Source organism: Oncorhynchus clarkii, chromosome 3, assembly GCF_045791955.1.
Source record: "Oncorhynchus clarkii lewisi isolate Uvic-CL-2024 chromosome 3, UVic_Ocla_1.0, whole genome shotgun sequence".
Lineage (NCBI taxonomy): Eukaryota > Metazoa > Chordata > Actinopteri > Salmoniformes > Salmonidae > Oncorhynchus > Oncorhynchus clarkii.
This window is the reverse complement of record NC_092149.1, coordinates 9,830,313-9,848,259: the sequence shown is the minus strand read 5'-3', so window position 1 is coordinate 9,848,259 and position 17,947 is coordinate 9,830,313. Positions and strand designations below refer to the sequence as shown.

General features: G+C 44.4%; 1 protein-coding gene across 3 annotated transcripts; it reads right to left on the bottom strand.

Annotated features, from left to right (window-relative positions):
• Positions 1-3,147: 3,147 nt before the first annotated feature.
• On the bottom strand, positions 3,148-17,265 carry LOC139387526 (CCR4-NOT transcription complex subunit 10-like). 3 transcript variants are annotated; one of them, XM_071133825.1, is made up of 19 exons: positions 17,035-17,265; positions 16,359-16,402; positions 15,960-16,121; positions 15,623-15,773; positions 15,281-15,417; positions 14,491-14,577; positions 14,300-14,383; positions 13,867-13,984; positions 9,825-9,983; positions 9,400-9,602; positions 9,170-9,291; positions 8,803-8,982; positions 8,526-8,606; positions 7,306-7,419; positions 5,031-5,161; positions 4,822-4,857; positions 4,554-4,681; positions 4,341-4,416; positions 3,148-3,944 (listed from the first exon to the last, which is right to left on the bottom strand). In XM_071133825.1, the coding sequence occupies exons 1-19, from the start codon at positions 17,051-17,053 to the stop codon at positions 3,778-3,780; spliced, it is 2,199 nt and encodes a 732-aa protein (XP_070989926.1). In that variant the 5' UTR covers positions 17,054-17,265; the 3' UTR covers positions 3,148-3,777. The 3 variants fall into 3 exon arrangements, 2 of the variants coding, with proteins under 2 accessions (XP_070989926.1, XP_070989920.1); XM_071133819.1 differs by having other exon boundaries at positions 15,281-15,420; positions 17,035-17,254; XR_011629188.1 differs by having other exon boundaries at positions 3,803-3,944; positions 4,554-4,703; positions 15,281-15,420; positions 17,035-17,238.
• Between the last annotated feature and the right edge of the window lie 682 nt (positions 17,266-17,947).

Sequence of the window (17,947 nt, the reverse complement as noted above, 5' to 3'; positions counted from 1 at the left end):
CATCACTGTCATTTAGTATTTCAGTATTTAATTTTGTCCTTGCTGGTGTGACCCCTGGAATATAAAACAAACAATGATGGTTAAATATATATATATATATATATATATATATATGGCAGAGTTTTACCTTGTCAGCTCAGGGATTCGACCCAGCAACCTTTTGGTTACTGGCCCAACGCTCTAATCAGTAGGCAACCTGCCACCCCATATATACCTCATTATACAGAAAGATATAGGCATACCTCAGTATTACTGAGCTACGCCCATTACCTCATTGCTGAACTGTTAATACCTCGTTGGCATGGTTGCATTTTTCAAACCTCTGAATTGCAGTTAGATGTGTGGTCTTATAGTGTGCTGTTGTTACACTAAAGAATGGAAAGGGAAGGCTTAGAGAAGTTATGAACAGTTGGATCAAGTAGATTAAACCGAGGACAATGCTGCTTCAAATCCACATTGATCTGATGTATTTTCAGTACATTGTTGGTTCCTATATTGTTCCTATAGTTTGAACTGAAGTTTGCAGTGAATGTTTCTTAAAAGACCTCAAGGTCTTGACACTTAGAAGAAAAGACTTGTATATTTTAATGCGTGATTCAAAAAGTAATTGTGGAAAAGATTTGTCACTGCTTTTTAATTATTTTAGGGTTGTAGTATGTTAGGTTGAGGAGGATGGCTTCCTTTGACTATAAGATTGTATCTATTTTATGAATAGCCTTACTGGGCCCAATCAAGTTACCTCATCATGATGTCAAACAACAACAGAGTTCAAACAGAAATACATTTGCCTCTAATATTTCAGTATTTTATTAGGACCCCCATTAGCTACTGCTGAAGCAGTACATAACACTATACTAGTAGAGGACATTCAACATGTACTCTGTCTATACTTCCACAGTTGGAAGTATCACAAATAATCAAGAAAACTACCAAGGGCTTAAAGGTAACCTTTGAACTTTGTTATTTACCTGTTTCTGTATCGGCTGTTAGTTTTTTGTCAGGTTTTGTCATATGGTGGAAATTCAGCACTATAGAGAAATTAAAGGCAATGTTCCCACATTTCGTGGAGACTGGCAGCGTTAACCGTGATTGCAATGTCGACTCAAATCAGAAATGACCTTTTTACATTTTAATTGCGCTATAGCGCTGAACTTCTTCGGTGCAGATTAAATCGAGCCTCAGTCTATCCAAGCTATTAGAAATGCTCTGTGTTCCATCCTCCACAGTAAGGTATCTGGTTGAGCAGTATGGGAGGATTCCAGCATTAGTACTTTTCCTCTCATAGAGATAAACAACCGAAGCCTATCAGTTCATAAGAACATGGTCTTAGACAAATTGACTACATGATCATATTAAAGTCAAACTCCGGTAGGTATAATGCTAGTGTTCCACGTTTTGAAAAACTCTCAATAAGCAGATTTGACCTATTCTGATGAAAAAAATGTTTTTAAAATTACATAAGTTCCAACTTTAAAATGCTTAATCAGATAATTTTTGGTGGAAAAAAATACTGACTCAAACAAATTTGTTTTACTTTTCCAATGTATCATTTTTGTTTGGATGTCTCTCATAGTATGTGGGAAAAATATTCTGTATTGTGACAATTCTATGCTGTTGTAAAATATACATTATACTGTCAGATGTCTCTGATCCTTGGTCCCAGTCAGGCCATTTGAGCATGGTGCATGGTGAACGGGGTATATTAATCATTTGATACTTTAGGCCATTTACTCTGGAATTGTGTTCAACCCAAAATAATTCACTGTATGAAAAACGTTGAGGTCGTTTGACCCTTTTGTGGGGTTTATATAACCTGGAGTCGAGCCTAAATATTGTGCCGTTTCATTTGAAGTGAAATGGAAGGCTTCTCCATATGGACTCCACTTATGAGTGTTTGAAAGGGATAGCAGTGAGATTAGGGGACTCTAAAAGAGTTCTTCCAATACTCCCTCCTTCCCTATACCCTCTATTGACTGGTTGGAAGTGTTGGTGTGAGCCCTAAATACCACCCTGTTCCCTAGAGCACAGGTGTTAAACTCATTCCACGGAGGGCTGTTTGTTTTCACTTCTTCCTTGTACTTGATTGAGGAATTTAGGTCACCTGGTTGTCTGTTTTAGCAGACGCTCTTATCCAGAGAGACTTGCAGTACTGGTCCCTCACGGGAATCGATCCCACAACCCAGGTGTTGCTAGTGCCATGCTCTACCAACTAGACGCATGGAACCTGGGTTGTCTAGGTCTTAATTGAAAGGAAAAACCAAAAACCTGCAGACACTAGACTAGGCCATCCATGGAATGAGTGACACCCCTGCCCTATAGAGGGCACTACTTTTGACTAGAGTCCTATCAAAAGTTGTGCATTATATAGGGACTAGGGTGCCATTTGGGACTCAAGAAGCATTCTGAAGGATGTTAGGCGACTGCTGTTAACCTGCCGTCTGCTTCTCGTCTATATGGACTTAACATTTCCTATGCAGTTTGGGGATTCTTGTATCCAGCATCCATTTCCTGATCCGTCACTTTGAGTCCGTTATTCAGGCACTGTAGAATAACAGAGAAGTGGTGTGTCCACGTACCAAGAGATGACCAGGCAAAGCCATGTTTATTGGTGAGGAGTATTCTCATGGCTCAGTCTGGCAGCAGGGAAGGGGAGGCTTTAGAATGTAACACCCCAGTCTCCTTTATCTCATCACCTGATTTACAATGGGTGGTCCAGGTCTCCTCATGTCATGGCCCATGTGAGGGGAGGGGGCCTTCCTCTCTTGTTCAAGTAAGGGGAGGCTGATGACGGAGGGCACCGTCAGACCAACTCCTTGAAATTTGCGTTTGTCTAAAACTTTACTGTTACATGTGTACATGACCTGTATTTATACATTGTTTAAACAGGAAAATATCAATAGTTGGAGTGTGTTTAATGGCACGCTATTCCAAACCCGATGGGCCCTGGTCAATCGAGTTGTACTATGTACCAAAACCAGGTTTTAGTGTGTGTGGTCCTTGTGCCCTCCTCTAAAAGGACAGCCTCTTAACCCCTCCCCCACACAAAGCATATTCCTCCTCTGACATGACAGCAGCACAACTCCACCTTCTCCCTCAAGGGTCTGAAAACTATTACCGACCCAGCAGCCATATAAAATGCAAGTCAGCTTACTTCTGTAAATAAAATTTATTTTTTTATACAGGTATTTAATTTGCCCCAAGCAAAAGTCGGTCAGTATATATCATAACGGATGTTGCTGTCACAAATGGAAAGTTAAAACTCTCAGAGAACAGAGAAATCATGTCAGATCTGCCCCAAAGACACTGCAGGTGATAGCCACTGAATAAAGGCTCCATCCCAAATGGTACCCAGTTCCTTATATAGGGCACTACTTTTATTAGGGCCCCATAGGGCTCTGGTCAAAAGGAGTGCACTTACATAGGGGATAAGGTGTAATTTGGGCCGTGAACGCACCCTTCGTCCACCCGACAGGAGACCTCTGCATTTCATACCAGGACCTGACCTGGAGGGGCTCCGTCTGGGCGCTGAGGAGTTCAATTTCCCCTAGGTACAGATCTAGGATCAGCTTCCTCTCCACCAATGTTAACCATTAGTGGGAGGAAATACAAAGCTGAGTCAAGATCAGCATCTAGGGACAACTTCACCCTACACCGGCACTGAGTTGGGGTCAGCTTGCCTTAAATAAATAATACACTGAGGTGAAGTGATGAGAGGTGGACAGGTGCGTGTTGCTGTGCAATGGGGCAAGGAGGGTTAGGGGAACAAGGGTTGAGGGCTCATTTGCGCTGAACTGTTGTGAAGGGTGAGGGCATCTGGATGGGTGGTTGGACAGGCTGGAAGGAGGAGGGAACAGGCTTCTTTCGTGTGTCTGGAGAGGGCGCCTGGAGCACTGACGGGAGGAGCTGGTTACGTTTGATGATCTGCAGGGCGAGCTGTGTGTTCCCTGAGAGAGGAGAGGGGGTGGGGGAGAGAAACAAAGAGAGGCAGAGGGAAACGGTGAGATCATACACAGCTCTTAGTAAGGTCATAAGGTCCTGACCCCTGACCTTTCTACACTGGATAGAGGTTGACTGACAGCAGTAATCTGTCATCCCTGCCTTTGTGCCAGAGTGTGGCCTTCGGCATTCTACCTGGAGAATTCTAGAACTGGAATGTCAAGAGTTTGACATCAGTCTCAACACTTCCTTGGAGCCCCTCCCCCTTGCCTCATACTATGCTAGAAAACAATAGTCAATAAGAATCTATAAAAGACAACTATCATAAGGGCCAGATTGGGAAACCTGAGGGCCCCACATCACAACTTTGCAGGTGGGAATGAGAACCCAGAGAGATGACTCACCGTTCTGCAGCTCCAGGTAGACAGCCAGTAAGATGGCTTCAGGAGGAATCTCCTTGGTGTTCACCATGGAGGCGGCCTGGGAGAGAGGAACAGGTTCACAGACATCTAAACACAGTCATGTTTGGGATAATAACACATCTGAATGGTTTCAAGAGATAAGTATGTACTGTAGCTGTGTGTGTGTGGGCGTGTGCCTGCGAGTATGAACCGTACCTGATGCAGGCACTTGCGGGCCTTCTCGTACTCACTCCTCAGACAATAGGCACTGCCCAGGTTGAACAGCATTATGGCCCGGGCTGAGCTCACTGTGCTGGGGTAACACAGAGGAGTCTGCTTCCCTGCTGTACCAACACACAACACACCCTGTCAACACATGATCACTGGATGTCACCTCACACACAGATGGGGAGTCTCTACTGAGACTGCAGGGAGTGTGTTAGGTGATAAGTGTGTGTGTGTGTGTGTGTATATATACACTCACATGACTCGACAGGCTCCAGATCCCCTTTATCTGGCCCTGTGAACACAAACACTATCAAACAGTGATCCAGTCATCATGAGACTCAGACATCAAACCATCATGTGGTAAAATGGATAGGTCATTTCAGTTAGGGCAGAATACTGGTTGGGGTGCTGTGTTTTCCAGCAGAGCCATCGATTGGAGCTAGAGAGGTGGGTGTGAGGACTAACCTTGGTCCTGCTCGCTGGACAACACCCCCATGGAGACATCAGTGACGTTCTCTGGGTTGAGGTGACCGATGGCCTCTGAGATCCGGTCCAGGGATATGAGGGCCTCTGCAGCATACAGGTGTCCCAGGAACCTGGAACAGAGAGACAGAGGATGCACCGTCAGACAGAATCAGATGCATCATTGACTCACTAGTATTATGGCTTGTTCATGGGGATGTGAACATAGCTAATCGTATATACTGTCAAAAAAGGTGATATACAGTAAAACTTCAGTTAACAGCCCGGGTGTTAAATCACTCAACACACTTCTTAGAGACAGGCTTCTATTTGAGCCGGATTCTTTGTCCTTAATGCGCACAGCTTTTGCATTGTTAATTGTTTAAATCAAGAATTATTTTAATCAATTCCCTACACGGTCAGGTTTATTTTGTCTTAGTATGCCTCTATAAAAATGTACTAGTCTCCTTTATGACTGTGCATTTTCAGCAGTTCTTACTTTTGCCACTAGAGGGTGGTCGGACAATTTTCTGTACTCCTAAAGTTGTGTTTTTGTGTTGGCCAGTTAGCTAGCAGTTATTAGCGCTTTCTTACTGCCGATAAAAACGGATGATTGCCATAATTGATTTTTTTATGTCACAAATCAAACATTAAACCTCGTAAACGATTAATGGTAATCACGTAAACAGTTAATTTGCTGAAATGTCTCCTGTTGCCTGGCTATTAAATGGGACTGGTGGCTATTTGATACTGAGTTTTACAGTATGTACAGGTACGACCTAATACATTGGCACCCTGCACTTTCCTTAAATAATTCCCTTATTCTCAAATCCATTTGACATCACGTTTTTATTGGATTTTCAACATTGCAGAACCCATTTTAGTTCTGTAAACTTGAGCCAAGATAAATTTAGAAAATAAAGACCAACGACATGGACAAAATGATTGGCACCCCGGACTGTAACTTGCACAGCCTTTAGCCAAGATAACGGCAGACAAACACTTCAATGAACTTGCTGCACCTTTCTACTGACAATTTGGCCCCCTTTCAGCAGCAATCTGCTCTATTTCTTTCATGTTTGAGGGGTGCCCTCCACCTACTGGTGTTTTCAGATCTCACCATAGGTTATGGATGTACATGGTGTGGTGACCAAAAGTTTATTTACTTATTTTAGAAGAAATACATTAACCCTCCACATTCTGTGGTGAGGAGGACAGCAGGATACCCCCCTAGTCTGTCATTAACCCTCCACATTCTGTGGTGAGGAGGACAGCAGGATACCCCCCTAGTCTGTCATTAACCCTCCACATTCTGTGGTGAGGAGGACAGCAGGATACTCCCCCTAATCTGTCATTAACCCTCCACATTCTGTGGTGAGGAGGACAGCAGGATACTCCCCCTAATCTGTCATTAACCCTCCACATTCTGTGGTGAGGAGGACAGCAGGATACTCCCCTTAATCTGTCATTAACCCTCCACATTCTGTGGTGAGGAGGACAGCAGGATACTCCCCCTAATCTGTCATTAACCCTCCACATTCTGTGGTGAGGAGGACAGCAGGATACTCCCCCTAATCTGTCATTAACCCTCCACATTCTGTGGTGAGGAGGACAGCAGGATACCCCCCTAGTCTGTCATTAACCCTCCACATTCTGTGGTGAGGAGGACAGCAGGATACCCCCCTAGTCTGTCATTAACCCTCCACATTCTGTGGTGAGGAGGACAGCAGGATACTCCCCCTAGTCTGTCATTAACCCTCCACATTCTGTGGTGAGGACAGCAAAATGACCGCACCCAAATCTGAAATTAACCCTCCACATTCTGCAGTGAGCACAGCAGGGTACCCCCCTACTCTGTCATTAACCCTCCACATTCTGTGGTGAGGAGGACAGCAGTGCAATCCAAGGAAGGAGGAGGGACTGACGGGAAGTCTGTGGTCATGAAGTCATTAAGTAGTCTGAAGAGTCAAGAGGTCTGCTAGGGCCACATTACCATTACCAGACGGTGAGTCATGTTAAGTGCTGTAAGCTTTGGGGGAGGGGGGGGTAAGTCATATGGAGGTTAATGAAGTGATAACATGAGGTGCATGGGTAGCGGGAAGGAGGGGGGAGAGGAAGAAACAGAAAGAGGTGTTGAGGGGAAAGGGGGAGTGAGGATGAAAGGCTAAGGGAAAAGGGGATAGAGGAATGAAGTCCATCTGGTGTAAGAGTTTATCTGAGTGGGGACAGAGATAGAGAGACAGATGGATAGAGAGAGACGGATGGATAGAGGTCTTACTTGAGTGATCCAGACAGCTTGGTCTGGTGAAGGAGCTTCTCTGCATGGTTCAGGGCCATCAGGTTGTCTCCTAACACCAGGGCCACGTAGGCACTGCAGGCCAGGAGGGAACACCTAGAGAGACAACACCATATAGGAGGACCCAGTCAGCACAGGCAGGACAACAAAAGATCACACCATCCTGCACTGGGAAACATAGTGGGTTGCATAACATTCAGATGTGGGGGAAATTAATTCTATATTGAAATGAATACTAATTAAACAATAAATTCAGTTCTTTCAATTATTTTTCTTGGTTAAAGAGAAGTGCAGGCGGGGAGAGTCTGGACTGTAGTGGTCGTGTCCCTCCCAGGCCTCTCACTGGTTGGCAACAGAACACTCAGGGATTCCAGGAAATAAACCCAAGTAGTTGACGGAGCTGCTCGTAAACTTTCCCTGTGGGGTCAGCCCTTCATTCAGCACATCCTCCCCAACCCTAACCCCTCCCCAACTCTACCCCCTCCTAATGAAAAGTAGAAGGAAGGAGGGCAAGCTTTGTCCAATTAGTCCAGAGAACAGAGACCCAGGAGGACCAGGGCAACAGAGACCCAGGAGGACCAGGGCAACAGAGACCCAGGAGGACCAGGGCAACAGAGAGGGGAGAAAGGATTATTAGCTGACTGGGGGAGACAGGAAGGGGAGAAAGGTTTATTAACTGACTGGGGGAGACAGGAAGGGGAGAATGGATTATTAACTGACTGGGGGAGACAGGAAGGGGAGAAAGGTTTATTAACTGACTGGGGGAGACAGGAAGGGGAGAATGGATTATTAACTGACTGGGGGAGACAGGAAGGGGAGAAAGGATTATTAACTGACTGGGGGAGACAGGAAGGGGAGAATGGATTATTAGCTGACTGGGGGAGACAGGAAGGTGAGAATGGATTATTAGCTGACTGGGGGAGACAGGAAGGGGAGAAAGGATTATTAGCTGACTGGGGGAGACAGGAAGGGGAGAAAGGTTTATTAACTGACTGGGGGAGACAGGAAGGGGAGAATGGATTATTAACTGACTGGGGGAGACAGGAAGGGGAGAATGGATTATTAACTGACTGGGGGAGACAGGAAGGGGAGAATGGATTATTAGCTGACTGGGGGAGACAGGAAGGGGAGAAAGGTTTATTAACTGACTGGGGGAGACAGGAAGGGAAACAGAAAGGTCTGGGTAGAGAGGTCTCTCTTACCTGAGGTTTTCAACCTCCTGTTTCCTCAGAGGTGAAGACGGCGCTGCAGAAAGGAACTTGTCTCCTTCTTGACCTTTCCCACTGTCAAACCAACGATAAGGACGTCGGGGAAATGGAAAGAAAGATACTTCCTGTAAAGTTCTTCTTCTATAAGAGGACATGGAGAGCTGAATCCTTGTTAATAGTCTATAATCTTAACCACAGTGCTCTACAAAAATAGATTTGACAAGGCATGTTTTAGCACCAAGCCAATCTCAGGGTGAGATGAGACACTGACCTGCAGGCGTCGCTGTTCTCTGAGCCGCTCTCTGTGCTGCCTGACTGGCTGGTTGTCTTGGAGCCGTTCTCTGCCTTGTTCTCTTGCTGCTGGTGATCAGGGAGGAGGACCAGGCCGTTCCTCAGACAGATCGCTGCAAACTCCATACTGGCCACCGGAATGGCTGCAGACTGCCCATCACTACACACACCCACATTTAGGAGAGGAAAGAGTAAACCAAGAGGTTAATGGAGATATAGTAATGATCAACATCTTGAGTTGTCTCAGAGTACCCTCTAATTTCAGCAATCACTACCACGTAAACAAATGTTTTAGCGCCATCTCCTGGACAGCACTGGTTAGGTCCATAAGGAGAGGGAAAACTGACCTGTAGATTGTGTTCTGGGTGGACTGTGATGCCAGGATGATCTTGCGATGGTAGCCCTGCCCAACGATGGCCTGAACGATACCCTTTTTACTCGGAAGACCCTTGTTGTCTTGTTCTAAGCTCTGGAAAAATAAGAAAATTCTAAATTTGAATGTTGTTAAGTTTTATTTCACTGTAAGAAAACAAGTGTGCGTGTGTTTGTAAGTGTGTTTTTAAAAATCACAACTCACACCCTTGTTGGCAGCAATGCAGCACTCAGCCAACCGTAACCAGAGGCCAGGGTTAGAGTGGTACACCTGCACAGCATCCATCAGACAGTCAAAGGCCGCCAGGGGCCGGCCGATGTGCAGCAGCTGGATCCCACAGTTATACAGCAGCTCATAACGCTTGTTGGCTAGCAGCGCACACATGGGGATGCCCGAGAACTGCTTAGCTGGAAGGACAGAGAGACAACAGAGCTAGTCGGCGTACAATGACAGGAGAAACATGTAGGACCAGTTTCCCAGACACAGATTAAACTAGTCCTGTACTAAGATACCATTTTGATGTCAGAATCTGCATTTAACATACTATTAAGTCCAAGACTAGTCTTAATCTGTGTCTGAGAAACTGTCCTGTGGCTTTGAATGGCGTTAAACCCAGTTTGTTGACTCACATTGCCCGTTCCCCGTCGCCCCACCGTCCCCCAGCTGTGCACACGTGTGGTCGTTCTCCTGCAGTGCCTTTTTGAAGTAGAATATACCTAGGTTGTGTTTCCCCATGGCAAAGTGTATGCAACCCAGGTTGTTCCAGAACATACAGCGCACACATTCACCTGATGGTAGAAACAAACAAGACAGAACATTTAGCGGAAGTTCACATTCATATAGGGAAGTGGTTCCCAAACTTTTTATAGTCCCGTACCCCTTCAAACGTTCAATCTCCAGCTGCGTACCCCCCTCTAGCACCAGGGTCAGCACACTCTCAAATGGTGTTTTTTTGCCATCATTGTAAGCCTGCCAAACACACACTATACGATACATTTATTAAACAGAGAATGAGTGTGAGTTGTCGTCACAACGCGGCTCGTGGGAAGTGACAAAGAGCTCTTATAGGACCAAAACCAAATCAAATCAATAATTTAGCTTTCTTACATATAAACTTCATTTGTTAATCGAGAATTGTGAAAAACACCACAAGTTAATGAGAAGGGTGTGCTTGAAAGGATGCACATAACTCTGCAATGTTGGGTTGTATTGGAGAGAGTCTCAGTCTTAAATCATTTTCCACACAGTCTGTGCCTGTATTTAGTTTTCATGAGGGCTGAGAATCCACTCTCACATAGGTACGTGGTTGCAAAGGGCATCAGTGTCTTAACAGCATGATTTTCCAAGGCAAACTGAGTGCAGCCCAATCCAGAAATCTGGCAGTGGCTTCTGATTAAATTACATTTTCACAGAACCACTTGTTGCAATTTCGATTAGTCTCTCTTGCTCAGATATGGTAAGTGGACTACAGGCAGGGCATGAAAGGGATAACAAATCCAATTGTTTGTGTCATCCATCTTAGGAAATTACCTGTGTAATTGCGCACCCAACTCACTCAGGTGCTTCGCTATATCACATTAGACATTGCCTATAAGCTTGAGTTCATTTGCACACAACAACAAAAAAATCATACAATGATTGAAAGACCTGTGTTAAGACCTTGTTAATGCAGACAGAGAAGAGCTCCAACTTCTTAATCATAGCCTCAATTTTGTCTCACACATTGAATTTAGTTGATGAGAGTCCCTGCAATCCTAGATTCAGATCATTCAGCCTAGAAAAAACATCACCCAGATAGGCCAGTCGTGTGAGAAACTTTCATCATGCAAGAGGTCAGACAAGTGAAAATTATGTCAGTAAAGATAACTTTAAGCTGGTCTCTCAATTTAAAAAAAACATGCCAATACTTTGCCCCTTGATAACCAGCTGTATGTTGTAAAAGCGTTACATGGTCCCTGCCCATATAATTTCATAATGCAGAAAATACACGAGAGTTCAGGGGCCTTTCTTTAACAAAGTTAAACATTTTCACTGTAATGTCCAAAACGTCTTTCAAGCTGTCAGGCATTCCTATGGCAGCAAGAGCCTCTCGGTGCATGCTGCAGTGTACCCAAGAGCCTCTCGGTGCATGCTGCAGTGTACCCAAGAGCCTCTCGGTGCATGCTGCAGTGTACCCAAGAGCCTCTCGGTGCATGCTGCAGTGTACCCAAGAGCCTCTCGGTGCATGCTGCAGTGTACCCAAGAGCCTCTCGGTGCATGCTGCAGTGTACCCAAGAGCCTCTCGGTGCATGCTGCAGTGTACCCAAGAGCCTCTCGGTGCATGCTGCAGTGTACCCAAGAGCCTCTCGGTGCATGCTGCAGTGTACCCAAGAGCCTCTCGGTGCATGCTGCAGTGTACCCAAGAGCCTCTCGGTGGATGCTGCAGTGTACCCAAGAGCCTCTCGGTGCATGCTGCAGTGTACCCAAGAGCCTCTCGGTGGATGCTGCAGTGTACCCAAGAGCCTCTCGGTGCATGCTGCAGTGTACCCAAGAGCCTCTCGGTGCATGCTGCAGTGTACCCAAGAGCCTCTTGGTGGATGCTGCAGTGTACCCAAGAGCCTCTCGGTGGATGCTGCAGTGTACCCAAGTGGCGTCGGGAGCAAATGCTTGCACGCGCGTTACCACTCCACTATGTCTCCCTGTCATGGCTTTTGCACCATCAGTACAGATACCAACACATCTTGACCACCAAAGTCCATTTGATGTCACAAAGCAGTCCAGTACTTTAAAAATATCCTCTCATGTTGTCAAGGTTTCCAGTGGTTTGTAGAAGGGGATGTCTTCCTTAATTGACCCCCATAAACGTAACCGACAGGTCTGTTGACTCATCCAGCTGTTACAGACATATACCAGGAGCTGTGCCAGGCCCGCCATGTCTGTTGACTTATCCAGCTGTTACAGACATATACCAGGAGCTGTGCCAGGCCCGCCATGTCTGTTGACTCATCCAGCTGTAACAGACATATACCAGGAGCTGTGCCAGGCCCGCCATGTCTGTTGACTCATCCAGCTGTAACAGACATATACCAGGAGCTGTGCCAGGCCCGCCATGTCTGTTGACTTATCCAGCTGTAACAGACATATACCAGGCCCACCATGTCTGTTGACTTATCCAGCTGTTACAGACATATACCAGGAGCTGTGCCAGGCCCGCCATGTCTGTTGACTTATCCAGCTGTTACAGACATATACCAGGCCCACCATGTCTGTTGACTCATCCAGCTGTTACAGACATATACCAGGAGCTGTGCCAGGCCCGCCACGTCTGTTGACTCATCCAGCTGTTACAGACATATACCAGGAGCTGTGCCAGGCCCGCCATGTCTGTTGACTCATCCAGCTGTTACAGACATATACCAGGCCCACCATGTCTGTTGACTTATCCAGCTGTTACAGACATATACCAGGAGCTGTGCCAGGCCCGCCATGTCTGTTGACTCATCCAGCTGTTACAGACATATACCAGGCCCACCATGTCTGTTGACTTATCCAGCTGTTACAGACATATACCAGGAGCTGTGCCAGGCCCACCATGTCTGTTGACTTATCCAGCTGTAACAGACATATACCAGGCCCACCATGTCTGTTGACTCATCCAGCTGTTACAGACATATACCAGGAGCTGTGCCAGGCCCACCATGTCTGTTGACTCATCCAGCTGTTACAGACATATACCAGGAGCTGTACCAGGCCCACCATGTCTGTTGACTCATCCAGCTGTTACAGACATATACCAGGAGCTGTGCCAGGCCCACCATGTCTGTTGACTCATCGAGATGTAACGCATAGAATTCACTGGCTTGTATGCGAAGCAGTAATTGTTTCAAAACAATCTCCTGCCATGTCACTGATGCGCTGTGAAACAGTGTTGTTTGATGAAGATATTGTCTGTATAGTTTTGGGGGCCTTTTCCCCCAGCACTGCCCCAGATATATCCGTGGCCGTAGGAAGAATTAAGTCCTCCACAATAGTATGGAGCTTGGCTGTCCTAGCCACTCAGTAGCTCACCATATAAGACACTTCTAGCCCTTCTTATTAATGGTGTCTGTTGCTTTTATACATGCCTTACTACTCGAAAGTCATCTTTATTCTCGCTCAGAAAACTCCTATGGTTTATTTTTCAAATTGTCATGTTTCGTTTCTAAATGTCTGGCAGGAGTGAAGGTTTCCCGCGAGAAAGTAACGGTTAATGTGATTGGATGTTCATTATTTAACTAGGCTACCTGTATTTGACATTGTGTTGTTATTTCACTGAACACTAGATGGTTTCATTGTATTTCTGTCATTGAAACTAGGCTACTCAAGAGCAGAAAAAGACCCTCACCCAAATGTATAGACCCATTGGAAAAAATAAAAGCAGTTTACATTTTTTTTAATTTTTTTTAATGTGAATCACATTTATTTGGCGTACCCCCGACGGCATTGTGTGTACCCCAGTTTGGGAACACCTGATATAGGTAATACTCAATTGTGCTCTGTCGCTAACAGGACAGTCCTAAACCCTTTTCACACCATCTAGACAACCTGATCCATATAGTCCTGAATCAGATATATACTTTTACATTGTCTTTTCCAGCACGGTCCAACAACTATGTTGGATGTATAACCAGGTAAACAGGGGTCTAAACGTACCTGTTTTGATGGCCCCAGGGTGCTCTGCGATGTTGGAGCTGTTTAAGAGCTTCACTGCTTTGCGGTAGTTTCCTCTCAGGTACTCAAAGTTACTCTTGAGGAAGAGTGAGGAAGCAGACTAGTGGGAGAGGAAGGAAACACAGGTTGGCATGGAAACATTGACATTCTAGTCATTTAGCAGATGCTCTCATCCAAAACGACTTACAATCAGTGCATTCGACCGAAGCAGGGAAAGGTAGGAAGGGGATGTTTGGGAGAGAGCAGGTTTAGTAAGCCAGTTTAATAACCTGGTTCCAGATCATTTCGTGCCATCTTTCCAACTCCTATGGTCATTGTCACGCCATTGACCATAAGAGTTGGTAAGACAGCACAAACAGACCTGGAACCAGGCTAGTTTAGTAATGTGTTTAGCAACACAAACATCATGACTCACATTCCCTGCTGTGTTCATCACAGACTTGATCTCCCTTTTGCAGGCCTTTGATGACTTCATCTGAATGTACGCTCGCACTTTGTACTGTGGACGGGAAGAACGACAAGTGTGAAACAAAAGCAGCAATTCAAAAGCTGCTTTTTTCGTCTTCATTTCCTCCACCTCAGGAAAAGGACTGGTGTTAAACGTACCTGGTGCATTTTGGATTTTGCCGCTTCGATCATGCCAATGAACTCTGCCTTCTGGTTCCGACCATCTTTGTTGGCGCTGTTGACACTCTGCAATATCAAGATAGACACCAACGTTTGAAAATAACCACATTGCATTAAGAAAATATAGACTTCAAATGTCTTCTCATAGTAAGTGAAGTTTAAAACCATTAGTAAAATAGCCTGCACTCAGATGTAACTAGCGTAACTGCATAACCTCAGTAAGATATTTTTTTGGGCAGACAAAAATGACGTGAACACCCAAAGTAGGAGTGTGTGGTGTTTGGTTCTAAAGACACCTTTACACTGACCCAACATTGACCAACGCTCCACCCGCCAAATCACACCTATTCAATTCTGTGTTTGTTGATCAATGTTGTGTCAGTGTGTAAGCGCCTGAAGTATATTTTAGTAACCTGTCCTCCAGTAAGCTCCCTGAGATTATCCTGAATGAAGTCTGCTGCCTCCACTACCGGGTCCCTGTGAATGTAGAACTTGCACTGTGCCTGAAATATTACCTGGACATGACAGACAACCTCAATGTGAGTACACACGCAGCAGCACATCTTTGCCGTCAACACAAGAACCTTACAGTTGCCACTAATAATAACATATCTGCTTAGGAAGAACAGTCCTTTCTCCATGAGGTGGAAAATAACTTTCAACATACATGAGCACAGTAACAAACATCAGAACATCATGGGTCAAAGTCAGAAACATGACACCTGAGAATGATGCATGCTAGCACACCCCTCTTTAGAGGGACACGTACCTCCCCTTTGCCGTTCTTGTTATTTCCCTGTACAGACAGTTTCTCCAGCACAGCAAGGAGATGGAGGGCCTTCTCTGGCTGGTACGTTAGCAGGTACAGATCCACCAGCAAGAAGCAGACCGCCAGAGCAAACTTCTCTTCTAGGACAAATAACACCATCAAGCTAAACTGTTGGGCTGCAAAGGCCGATTCATCAGGAACATTGCCAGTTGCTGTGACTAAGTATGTGCGTGTGAGTGTGTGTACTGTGTAGTCATGCAATACATTTCAATGTTTGTGTTCTCTGACAAGAGCTTATAGTCTGACAAATACGACTGTCCATATAAAAACACCAAAACCTACCAAACGGCTCCAGAAACTGGTACAGCCTCTCTCCAATAGCAATAGCTTCGGAGTACTGTCTCATGTGGTAGTGAATGATTGCTTGATTGTAGTAGAGAAGACTGTTTTCTACATCATCCAAACCATCAATATCCTCCATTGAAGTGTGAACCTTGATAGACAAAAAAGATGCATGAATGTTAAGTATTAGCCAACTTAATGAACTATTGTGTGCATCTGTGAATATATTCATCAAGAATCAAGACATTTAAAACAGGAATCAACGATACTAGAATATGTTTAACATTTATTTGGCGTGTCATTGAGAGACTGGATAAAAGGTTTCAACGATAGTCACCTGGTTTTTCATTGCAATAAGAGTCTGCTTCAGGGTGCATGTGGTGGTTTGGCCGCTCTTGTAGAATTCAGCTATTGCTTTATTCAAAGCAATCTTGTAGTCCTCCTTGTTCAACTCTTGCAGCTTTCCAAGGTGTTTCAAAGATTCCTCATAGTTTCCAGCCTGTGAGTAAACAAATTAAAATCAACAAATGTAACAAAAAAAAACTTGTGAATAGTTGCATCAACAAATGTAAACATCAACAAATGTAAACATCAACAATGTAAACAAATATATGTAAATGTAAAATGTAAACAAACATAAATCAGATAGGTTTGATAGATGGAGTTGTAGCCAAGTTGGCCAACTCCCTGGGATTGCACAATTTGCAGCAAACTGTTGATGGTAAATAAACGTTACCGTAAACGCCTCCAACGCATTTGCAGCTATTGCTTTTTCTTGGTCTGAAATCCCAGAGGAAGAAGTGTTATCATGCTTGACTTGAATAAAAAAAAAAATATATATATATATATATATATATATATACAGCCCATTTAGCTAGCTAATAATGCCAACGGTTTGCTGCCAAGCCATAACATAATGTTAAACCAAGTTAGTTAACGTAAGCTAGCTAGGTCCAAATTCTGGTGGGCGTGTGTTGACAGTTAGCATTCATGACACGCTAGTCAAGATTGTTGACATGACAAGTTTGGGAACTAGCAAGCTAGTGAATAGGTATTCGAGTGTGCAAATGTTGGCACACGTGACACAATTAACAACTAACTAGCTAGCTAACTAAATAGTTGTTTATTGGCATGTTTAGTTAGTCAATATAAATTCATAGCTAGTTAGCTACCAACGCAGCCAGCGCAAGGACACTGGAAGGATAGCTAGCTAGCAACACTGGCGTTTGCTAATATCAGCTAGCAAACAACCGATGGTTTGTTAAATGTGAAGCCCATGTAAATGCTGGTGGATGATTAAAACTAGTGTTTGTACTAGCTAGCTATCCGTACAGTTAGCAAGATAGAAATAACCGCGTTAGCATACCACTTTAGTTAACACATATTAGCTAGCAAGCTAGTCACTCTCCCACCTGTGTTGTTATCTGCCATTTCGGGGATCTCGTGCTTTAATTGATGGAAATGCCCCAGCCAGAAGGTTTACTAAGATAAATATTGGGACAAAACGATTCGTTTACTATGTTAGCTAGCCAAGATGATAAATGTAAGTACTCAGCTCGTTCGTAACTAGAACAATATATCCGAAATCTGACCGCTCTCAAATGCTTTTTTTCAGTGTTCCGCCATTGAAATGACGGTGAAGTAAACAAATCTGAAAGAAGGGCAGCTGGTGACACAGATGCCTGTCAACACAGAAAAATAGTACCATCTACCGGTATGGAGGGAAAATGCAAGAAAAGTGCATTACTCAAAGCCTGGTCCCCATCCCATACATCAAATAATGTGGTCACTCTCACTGTAAAATAAAATAATCCTGCGTATTAATTTGCATTACCGGGTTATCAGAAGACATACATGATCTGCACAACTTAATAAAAACCAAAGCTAATAAAATATTTTGCATCAGTTTTCAATAACTCGCACCCCTAACTTATCTCCACACGGTGGCAGTAAATTATCATTATTGATACATGATGCTCCGCAGACTGGTAAGTAAGGTCAGAGAAACAAAAATAAAATATAAAGTAGGCCTGATTGTTGCATTGCTTCGCTTCAAAATCATGCATATTTGACACCGGTGAAATGCTGTTTACAAAATGATGTTATCTCACTATAAAATGGCTGCACTATACTGTCGTGAAGCTCCAGTGAGGACAATATAACTAACAAAGTAAACCAATTGTGTACTGCAGGCTAATAATGAAAATCAATTAAGCATCGTTACAGACTCTCTCTCCATCTCTCTCTGTCTCATCAAAAAGGAAGTTCATAAAAAAACACTAATGGCTTTTTAATTGTATTTCACTCAGGCAATTCCACACAGTC